Source organism: Cebidichthys violaceus, unplaced genomic scaffold (assembly GCF_023349555.1).
Source record: "Cebidichthys violaceus isolate CVI_PGR_0920_01 unplaced genomic scaffold, fCebVio1.0.p SCAF_40, whole genome shotgun sequence".
Classification (NCBI taxonomy): Eukaryota; Metazoa; Chordata; class Actinopteri; order Perciformes; family Stichaeidae; genus Cebidichthys; species Cebidichthys violaceus.
The window spans coordinates 15,414-26,787 of record NW_027176595.1 but is presented as its reverse complement, the minus strand read 5'-3'; the positions used below and the strand labels follow the sequence as shown (position 1 = coordinate 26,787).

The 11,374-nt window shown below is 37.0% G+C and overlaps 1 gene segment (V, D, J or C); it reads left to right on the top strand.

The window, feature by feature from the left end:
- Nucleotides 1–7,301: 7,301 nt before the first annotated feature.
- On the top strand, nt 7,302–9,509 carry LOC137885681 (Ig heavy chain V region 6.96-like). The segment is given in 3 exon segments: nt 7,302–7,350; nt 7,433–7,743; nt 9,380–9,509. Coding segments are annotated over 3 exon segments (447 nt in total).
- The last annotated feature ends 1,865 nt before the right edge of the window (nt 9,510–11,374 follow it).

Below are 11,374 nucleotides of genomic sequence, written 5' to 3'. Positions count from 1 at the left end.
ACAAATGATTACATTTTGTGTGTAAGTGTGGTGAGACTGGGTCTCTTAATGTGTCTTAATGAGGATGCAAGAAGTTCAAGCAAGAAAATTACATTTTGGTAACAAAAATACAAAGCTTCCATGTGATTAGCAGTTTGTACACTTTTTTTTCTGAATACATCACAAAACCCTGAAATGAAGAACATGAAAAATGGAGAAAAAAAAGACTTTTACAAAAATGTTTAGATATTTATTCAGGTAAATCGCAACTTCAGCGGAATCTAAAAAATTATACATTTTAAAAAGTTGATTATCTGAAAGAAAATGGAGGAATAATGTTTTCCTCAAAGACACCAGACTCTGATGGGCTTCTAAACTTGACTCTAAAATGAATCAAGTACACCTGAGATGATCAGTCCTTCTTTGTTCTTTGGATCTCACTAGTGTCAATATCTTCTTCAAGGAGGGATTGATGTGGAGAATATGATCACTCAACACTCATCTCTGTATGAGAAGCATGAAGCATGAGTCAGGGCTTTGAAAACACATGTCAAAGAGTGTTAGGACAGTTTATCATGATTAACAACAATTATAAGACAACCTTATTGTAATTAATTATCAAACAAGAAATGAAAAACAATTAATAAATGTATTTGTACTCACTGAAAAACATCAATGGTATCTGCGGTATCAATGCACTGAAGTAGTTAAATGTTTAATAAAGCTTAATTAATAATCTCAACAAATTATGAAAGGTATGACTCGTGAACACTTTGTGAAAAAATCAACAGTATAACATAATCATTAATATTTGTTCATATTTGGTAATTATTCAAATATAAATACAATTCTCAATTTAGGGATATTATAAAACTGATTGTCCTGTTTTCATGTGATGCAGACTGTGCTAAATAATGAAGGACAACAAACTGTCATTTTGTGTTTGTCAACCTTTTACACAAATTATACTGAAAGATGCTAAAAGGACTCAGTAAACATTCATTCTTCAGATTCATCAAACTGTTACTGATTCAAGTCAAATCCAGTTCCTCCCTGTGAGGAGGAGTCAATGCAAAACTCAGACGTCTTCCAGCTCTACTTATGTGACTGCAGAGAGGAGGACAGAGGACAGTGGACACACAGTGTAACATGATGGACTATAGGACAGGACTGCTGCTCTTCACTATCTGCTGGGCAGGTGAAGATAGTCACTGATCTTTGTCTTTGATGGCTTTTCTTTGTGTCACCACCTTATTTCACATTTTCTATTCTCTTGACAGGTGTTGATGGTCAGACTCTGACAGAATCTGAACCAGTGATTAAAAGGCCTGGAGAATCTCACAGACTGACTTGTACAACATCTGGATTCACTCTTAGTAGCTACTGGATGCATTGGGTCAGACAGGCTCCAGGAAAAGGACTGGAGTGGATTGCTGCTGATACTGGTAGCACCAAATACTACTCTCAGTCAGTTCAAGGCCGGTTTACCATCTCCAGAGACAACAGCAGACAGCAGGTGTATCTGCAGATGAACAGTCTGAAGACGGAAGATTCTGCTGTTTATTATTGTGCTGGAGACCCACAGTGACTGGAGCTGGTTGAGCAGCTGTACAAAATCCTACAGCGCTCATTCTTACTGTGCTAATATACTAAGAAATACTCTTATTTTTTGTATCTGTTGTTTTTAATAAAATCATGATCAAGGCCAGCATCAACCATAAACAATATCTAATAAAAATATGAATAAAAAAATATCCGACAAATATAAAATTGTTATAGCTGGATCAGTAGTGACTGCAGCTTCATGTGATTCATGTGATACAAGTTGTAGCTCACTATCTCAAATATGAATACACAAGTACAAACCATAAATTATACAAAATCAGTTTGAAAAGAGAAAAATATTGAAAAATAGTTGATCACAGAGCGAGCTTGTGTGAATCAAAAAATAATGAGAAAGGTCCACGATCCACAATATGTTCTAAACATTGGTGTATGATAAAACATGATGACAAGAACTACGGTGGCCCTCTGGTAAGGAGCTACTCTTATCAATACTCTGTTCTTCTTAATGACTAAATAATTGCCTTTAAAAACACACATAACATTTGAAAAACAAATAAATTCAGAACAGGATAAGAATGTATTCATTATTTAAATATAACTAATTGTTTCTAAAGCAGCAACAGTTATCTTTACAACAGCAAAGTCACTTCATAAAGTCATTAATCTCTCACTGGAAGCGAATCTAAAATGTCAATAAAACACACATTTCTGAGTGAAGTTCATAAATGATAATAATCAATAATGAAGAACACAGACATCAGATATATTTTTATATTTTATAAATGCATTGGGCCGATCATGCTGCGTTTGTGTGCGGACAGAGCCGACTGAAACACGTTTCACATTGGTATTGTATGTATTGATAAAGTTTTGGCTTTGTGCTTTATTGCAGTAAGCAATAAAGTTGTAAGCACTGTTACAACAGCAACAGTAACAACAGTAACAAGTGAAGTAGTCGTCAACTTGAGTAATCTTCACTTCCCCTGGTTCACTTCAGCGTCTCCACCGCAGCTCAGTCATTATCAACTAAAGAAAACATAGTTATGAATATTATATTCCATTTCTGCCAAATAATCACCCTAAATGTTACACACGGTTCCTTTAACGCAAATTGAATTAAAATATGTCAGACAAACTTAAAATCAACTGACTTGGAGGAACTGATTCTACACTTCCACCAAACAATAAACTGAGAGCCAAGTGCATTCTAGTTCTATGCTCCCTGTGAGGAGGAGTCAATGCAAAACTCAGACGTCTTCCAGCTCTACTTATGTGACTGCAGAGAGGAGGACAGAGGACAGTGGACACACAGTGTAACATGATGGACTATAGGACAGGACTGCTGCTCTTCACTATCTGCTGGGCAGGTGAAGATAGTCACTGATCTTTGTCTTTGATGGCTTTTCTTTGTGTCACCACCTTATTTCACATTTTCTATTCTCTTGACAGGTGTTGATGGTCAGACTCTGACAAAATCTGAACCAGTGATTAAAAGGCCTGGAGAATCAGACACACTGATCTGTACAGCCTCTGGATTCACATTTAGCAGCTACTATATGAACTGAGTCAGACAGGCTCCAGGAAAAGGACTGGAGTGGATTGCTGCTGATACTGCTAGTAGCACCAAATACTACTCTCAGTCAGTTCAAGGCCGGTTTACCATCTCCAGAGACAACAGCAGACAGCAGGTGTATCTGCAGATGAACAGTCTGAAGACTGAAGATTCTGCTGTTTATTATTGTGCTAGAGACTCACAGTGACTGGAGCTGGTTGAGCAGCTGTACAAAATCCTACAATAATACTCACTGTTATTTGGACGGTATAGAGGAAGAGCATTATATATTATTATAGTATTTATATTTTATACTTAATTTCTGTATATATCATTTTTACATGATATGGTTTACTTTACATATATCCTTGCATTACACACATTCCTAAAAATTTTTCCTGAAAAATATTAATTAACCTTTTAAAAACGAGGCCTATTTGCAGGCCTCAGCTCGAATAAAGATAAGAAATACCTAATTAATTGTATAAAAAAAAAAAAAAAAAAAAAAAAAAAAAAAAAAAAATTATATATTTTTGAGATGAGAAAAATCATGGAACTATCAGAATACATGTTACTGGTTCACATAAGATAAGGATGGAACACAGCAGAACTTGGAAAACTCAAAAGCTCGATCTTGAAAAACAGCACTTTTAGGGTATTGTTTTTTGGAAAGTATGGGTATCCAAGACTTTTAATATGCTGGGCTCTTAGAACAACTGATATAGGCTCTATATACACAGCTATACATAGATACAGTGAAACATTTATGAAATATAGAGCATTTCAAATTAGAAAACTGATCAAATACTCCAAGATTTGAATAAAAAAGTATTTTTAAAATTCAAAAACACTCTATATCACTTCTATGTATCACTCATGATGTTCATTGAATCAATAGACCGAAGATTGGACCTTTTTTGAGTGTTTTAAGCTCTTTCTATGCCCTTTTTAGTTATTTAGTTTAAGGTCAAATCCTGCTTCGACTCTCTGTTCAGGGCTGTATCTCAGCCCCCCCTTCTCCGATTTTCACCATTGAGACATCCTTCGAACCGTAGGAGCCAATAGAATTGCCTGGAATTGAAAGCTAGATGATTGACAGCACTATTAGCCAATAAAGCTCAAAAAGGTCCAGCTCTGAAATCTGATTTGCTGAGCTTCCAACCCTCCCAAGAATCCGAGGAGTGTCGGAGAGACACGAATCGAACGGATTCACACGGAGCACCAGCAGCTGGACAAACATGCGTTGGAAGTACGGAGATATTCCATTTTTTCGCTGAGATTCGACCAAAAGTAAGTACAATATTCGATGAAAGCTGTGTGACTTTTTGTGTTCGAAGCTGAATATCTCTGCGATGGTTTACCGGGGAGAGAAATGGAAACTATGTCCGTAATCTCCGTCAGGCGCTCGTGCTTTTTCATGCTGCATGTTCGTAGGTAGCACGTTGCTAACGGAGTGTAGCAGCCTTTTTCTCCGGTCTGTCCCAGTCATATCGAGTATGATTTATGATATTTTGTTATTTGTTTGCTTGGCTGATGGGAGATGTGTTTGTCTCATGTAGAAGTGACCTAGTTCATGTTGTTCCCAGGACGCTGAGGTTTCTGCAGAACTATAACATCACTATATTCGTTCTTCGTGGGTTCTCTGCCAGTTACTTTTAACACAAAACTCTCTAAGTTTTGATGTACTCTGCGTCCAAATGGGGGACCCTCGGGTGTATCTGGTTTTAATAAATATTAAACGCAAAAAACAGAATACAGATAACTTGTTCATAAAAGGGCCAAAGACAGCATAATAAAAGTAAAACATTTCACTATTTTCATCACATATTGTACTCAACTGCTTCATGAAAAGCATTTGTGACTAAAGACAGCAGTGATCCATAAAGTGGAGGAGAAGTGGAAAGATGACAGCATTTTACTTTATTGTTTACAACTAAAGGAATCATATACGGAGATGAATACTTCATTTAGAACGTTTTTTCATCTTTAGGAGGGTATAATATATGATGTGGAGAGAATAATGACAGTTTTATGAAATAAAGTTATGTGAATATCAATAAAAATTACCTAATCTGCATATTGGCAGGAGTAAACCTGTGTCGTTATTTCTGATCTTTCTGATCTTTTTCTTTTGTTTGCCAACGTTTGTATTTTATTTGGCTATAGTAGTAATAATATAATAATACATATTTTTCATGTCTGACACGACCACATTCATGAAAGCAACATATTTTGATCATTACATAAAAGCTTTGACGACCATAGTTTAATCACAGCTAAAGGTTGTTTCTTTGTATTTTGTCACACAGGTTTCAGTGTCTGAACAGCTGTTTTCCTCTCAAGGCTCCATGTTTCTCTGTATGTGTGCGTCTTCAAACATCTGCAAACACTAAAACCAATCAAAAGTCTTTGATTCAAACTTGCAAACCAGCAGACTTAACTTTTCATACTATTTACATGACCCTGGCTGCTGTCACTGTATTTCTGTTTACAGCAAATACAGTCAGTAAGTACAGAAAGTGAGCAAATAAATGAAAAATGAAGTACTTACAATGAAGCTGAACTCATATGTTTGAAGTAAATCTTGAATCTGATCATTGTTTGAAATTATACAAGAATTATATACGCAGAAAATACATAATACACTTAAGCATTGATAGTTAAGAGCAAAGTTAAAGGTTGTTTGATTCTGTAAATACCGGGACATTTTCAAAATGAAGTAATATATAATAATATAAAATGTAAAGCAGAGTTGATTTTCAGGCATGAAAACTATAGTTTCACTCTGCAGATATAATAACACTGAACAGACTCTTCTATTGGCTGCAGTTAGACCAGTGTTGATGCTTCATATGTTTGATTATATGCAAACTCAGTGAGCTCCCTTGTTACTTGGCTATAAAAACATCACATCAGGCTGTTAGTGAAGTTCATATCTCTTCAGTTTCAACATAAACCATGTTGTCTGTAGCTCTGCTGCTGCTGTTGACAGCTGGATGTGAGTCTCTCTGGATTTCTCAAAATCAACAATTCTGCTTCAAGTATATTTTGTGACAAAACTTTTCCTTTTTTAAACAGGTGTGAAATGTGAACAGTTGACACAGCCAGCCTCTGTGACTGTGCAGCCAGGTCAACGTCTGACCATCACCTGTCAGGTCTCTTATGATCTTAGCAGCTACTACACAGCTTGGATCAGACAGCCTGCAGGGAAAGGACTGGAATGGATTGGAACGAAATCTACTGGAGCTTCATACTACAAAGATTCACTGAAGAACAAGTTCAGTATCAGTTTAGACTCTTCCAGCAAAACAGTGACTCTAACTGGACAGAATGTGCAGCCTGAAGACACTGCTGTGTATTACTGTGCCAGAGAGCCACAATAACACAAACCATCAGTAGACCTGAACAAAAACCTCTCAGTGTCTGAACACTTGTAACATGAAGCCACCAGAGGAGGAGCCCTCACACCACTAATGATTTCAACACCAGATCACTGTCACAGTAAAGAGAAAATATGTTTGAGCAACAAAAAAGTAAAAGGAATAAAACATGTATTATAAAATACAATAATATTTATATTATTTAATATACAGTGAAGACATTTTCCCAAAAGTGTCTTCTGAATGATAACATTATTTTTATTAAAAACTGCATTTTTAAAAGTTGATCATCTAACACATCTAAAAACAATTCAATGTTTTTGTACTCACTGAAAAACACATTCTGTCCATTTAGAGTCACTGTTTTGCTGCACTGAGGTAATTAAATGCTTAATAAAGCTTAATTAATAAACACAACAAATTATGAAATGTATAAATCATGAAAACTTTGTGAGAAAATCATCAGTATAACATAATGAGCAACATTTGTTAATATTTGGTAATTATTCAAATATAAATACAATTCTTACTTTAGAGATATTATAAAACTGATTGTCCTGTTTTCATGTGATGCAGACTGTGTTAAGTAATGAAGGACAACAAACTGTCATTTTGTGTTTGTCAACCTTTTGCACAAATTATACTGAAAGATGCTAAAAGGACTCAGTAAACATTCATTCTTCAGATTCACCAAACTGTTACTGATTCAAGTCAAATCCAGTTCCTCACTGTGAGGAGGAGTCAATGCAAAACTCAGACGTCTTCCAGCTCTACTTATGTGACTGCAGAGAGGAGGACAGAGGACAGTGGACACACAGTGTAACATGATGGACTATAGGACAGGACTGCTGCTCTTCACTATCTGCTGGGCAGGTGAAGATAGTCACTGATCTTTGTCTTTGATGGCTTTTCTTTGTGTCACCACCTTATTTCACATTTTCTATTCTCTTGACAGGTGTTGATGGTCAGACTCTGACAGAATCTGAACCAGTGGTTAAAAGGCCTGGAGAATCACACAGACTGACTTGTACAACATCTGGATTCACATTCAGCAGCTACCGTATGAACTGGGTCAGACAGGCTCCTGGAAAAGGACTGGAGTGGATCGCTTTTATACACACAGGCAGTTCTCATATCTATTACTCCCAGTCAGTCCAGGGTAGATTCACCATCTCCAGAGATGACTCCAGCAGTAAACTCTATCTACAGATGAACAGTCTGAAGACCGAGGACACAGCAGTGTATTACTGCGCCAGAAGAGACACAGTGAGAGACAATAATAGGAGAGTCGTTCAAAAACTACTTCCTCTATTCATCACCACCACTGGGGACATTCAGTTGTCTTAGTATCACTTGTCCTGAACCACTGATTTTAATGAAAATTGTTTTTATTATTTTATGACCAAAATGTCTCTAAACAGGGTCTATTAAAGGGATACAAATTGTAACTATATTAATATTTATTCTCCATGACATTAATAACTATTCTCCACTATCACAAAATAATAAGGACAAGAAAATATTTTGTTAAAAAACCACATCAGAGCACTTTTCAAGATACTCAGACGCCATACATGACAAATTAAAGAACCCAAAACAACAAAATCAAATACAGGTGAAAAATAGCTGAGTATGTAAGATCTAGCATTGAAAATGTTTGAAAGGGGAGTTTGGAGTAACTCCTTGAACATGAAATGATTGGAGCAGCTTGGTCCTGGATGATGGAGACAGGAGGTTGGCCTCAGAGGAAAGGGGTTGAAGGAAGGAGTGTGGAGGTAGAGAGTGGAGAGGGTGATTGAGAGCAGTACAGCTGATGTTGAGACAGCGTTCAAGATGTTGATGAAATGACAGGGAGTGAGACCTCAAGCATGATTTCTGCTTCTCTGAAAGAAACATGAATGGGATCTTGATATAAAGCATTTTAGACATGTGCAATTGAAACATGTCAGCTAAGACTTCAATGTGCTCAATTAGAGGAACATACAATTAACATTCCATCCATCCATCCCTTCACTAGACTAGCTTTTTTTTTAGCGAAGGGGCTAGAGCAGTGTGCAAAATAAGGGGGGTCACGGGGGTTCTGAGATACCTGATTAATACTTCAGCCCCCTAAAAAGCCTCAAGAGCAAAATGTTCAAGGTCTATAAAATCACAACACAATTATTTGTCACTTGCAATTGTCACTAAAATGTCTTTTAAATGCTTACTAATGCCCAGCAGTTTTCATTATTCAAACTGCAAATCATTTATTCACAAATATGAATGCTGAGTACAAGAGACAACTTTCCACTCTAAATGACAGCCATCCAGAGCAGCAACAGGTTGCGCTAAGAGAGCCAGTCATCATGTCTCTTTGTGGACCTAACTGAACCCCATTTGGACAACTTTGATTGAGTGTCTTTCGTATGAACCTAGATTTAAGCAAGACATTGTCTCTCCTCTTCTTAAATACCAGGAAGGCAATGAAAAGAAGAAGCAGAGCCATGAGTTCTGTGTGTGTTGGGTTTGAGCCTTTGCATGTGTGTTGGGTTAGTCAGAGAGACATGAGAGTGCAGTGCGTATTCTGCTGCAGGGTGTAGTTGATACGTTGTTTAGTTGAGTGAGTGGCCTTACTATTGACCTGGACAGGTCACCGATTGCAGGATGCTCATTCACCAATGTTGAAAGAAGAATTCAGATATTTTAGCTAAAGTTACGAAAAAGGAACTTTCATTTTGTTTGTATTTTCCACTGAGATGACATGGAATAGAAGTTTAAAGTTGCATGAATTGGAAATACTCAAGTCAAGTTGAATTTGTACTTAAAGGTGAGGTCAGCGATTCTAATCCAATGCACTTTTGGTCAAATTCAGTGAATATGTCCTCAGGGTCCACTAACCGTCTGTTTTGTGTGTGCACTGAAGAAAAGCCCCAGCTCTGTAAATGGGAAACAAACAAAGGAGCTCGGGCTGAGCCAAACAGCACTATTCCAGCCAATCAGCAAGAGCTGATGCTCATTCACAGTCATGAAGAAGAACGGCAGTGGGAGTGAGAGGGAAGGTAAATCAAGAGTTCAGATATCAACAAACTGTCTCAAGAATCACTGACTCCACCCTTTCAGTACACGACTTGAATATATGTATTTTGTTATATTTGACTACAGTCATTCCTTTCACCTCAATTAAATATACAGTATATATTTTTTCATGTATGCAAAGCCTAATGAAGTATATCCTCCCTGTGAGGAGGAGTCAATTCAAAACTCAGACGTCTTCCAGCTCTACTTATGTGACTGCAGAGAGGAGGACAGAGGACAGTGGACACACAGTGTAACATGATGGACTATAGGACAGGACTGCTGCTCTTCACTATCTGCTGGGCAGGTGAAGATTTTGACAATTCTTGATTTGACAAAGTTTCCATTCATGTAACTGACATATTTCTCATGATGTTTTTTTTTTTATTATATCTTATTAGGTGTTGATGGTCAGACTCTGACAGAATCTGAACCAGTGATTAAAAGGCCTGGAGAATCACACAGACTGACTTGTACAACATCTGGATTCACATTCAGCAGCTACTATATGAACTGGGTCAGACAGGCTCCTGGAAAAGGACTGGAGTGGGTTGCTACAATACAAACCACTAGCACTTACTACTCTCAGTCAGTTCAAGGCCGGTTTACCATCTCCAGAGACAACAGCAGACAGCAGGTGTATCTGCAGATGAACAGTCTGAAGACTGAAGATTCTGCTGTTTATTATTGTGCTAGAGACTCACAGTGACTGGAGCTGGTTGAGCAGCTGTACAAAATCCTACAGCGCTCATTGTTACTGGGCTGTTAGAACCTAAGCATGAATATTATTCATTCTTTTTTTCCATTACATTTATACCTTTTATTAATTAATTTATAATACTTTTTTTCACAAGTTGTTTTATGTCGACAATAAATGAATCGTTTCCCTGCTCATTCATGAAAACACATGAAAACACCATAAAGATAACTTGTTCATGAAAGGACCAAAGACAACAATCTGATTGCTGAAATGTAACTTCTACAAATACAAATGAAAACAAAATATGCAAATGATTTAGAATATAGAGAGAGTCACAATATGAGAGTAAAAAATGTTTCTTTTATGAAGTCACCAGAGGGCAGTCAGCATCAAGTTTCTCTCTCCTGTTACTTAGAGAACACATTCAGATCTGCTGTTGTGTCTGTGTCTTCAAACATCTGAAAACACAGAAGCCACTAAAAGTCTAGGATTCAAATCTGCAAACTAGCAGCATCAGGCTTCATTTTCACTATTTACATGTTACTGGCTGCTGTCACTATATTTCTGTTGACGCATATACAGTCAGTAAGTCCAGTAAGTAGGCAAATAAGTGCATGAATAAATGCAGTAAGGAGTTAACAAATGACAATAGCAAAACAAAGCTAACAGTTGTTTCATTTCTGTGAATGCAGGGACGTTTTCAAACTGCTATAATTGAGTGTGTCATGAAATGAAAATATCAAATGTAAAGTAGAGGTAATTTCAACGCATGTTATCACTCTGCAGATATATTAACACTGAACAGACTCTTCTATTGGCACCAGTTTAACAAAAATGATTGCATCGATGCATACACTGTATACTGTCATATCCACCTACCTCATGTATATAAAGCAATCTGTTACATTTATCATTATGTATTCCAGCACCCTTTGTACTCTGCAGTGTGATCTTACTGTCTACAAATTTCACTGTGTTGCTGATTCTGATATGTCTGATTCTATGCAAACTCAGTGAGCTTCCTTGTTGCTCAGCTATAAAAACATCACATCAGTCAGTCAGTTGAGTTCACAGCTCGTCAGTTTCAACATAAACCATGTTGTCTGTAGCTCTGCTGCTGCTGTTGGCAGCTGGATGTGAGTT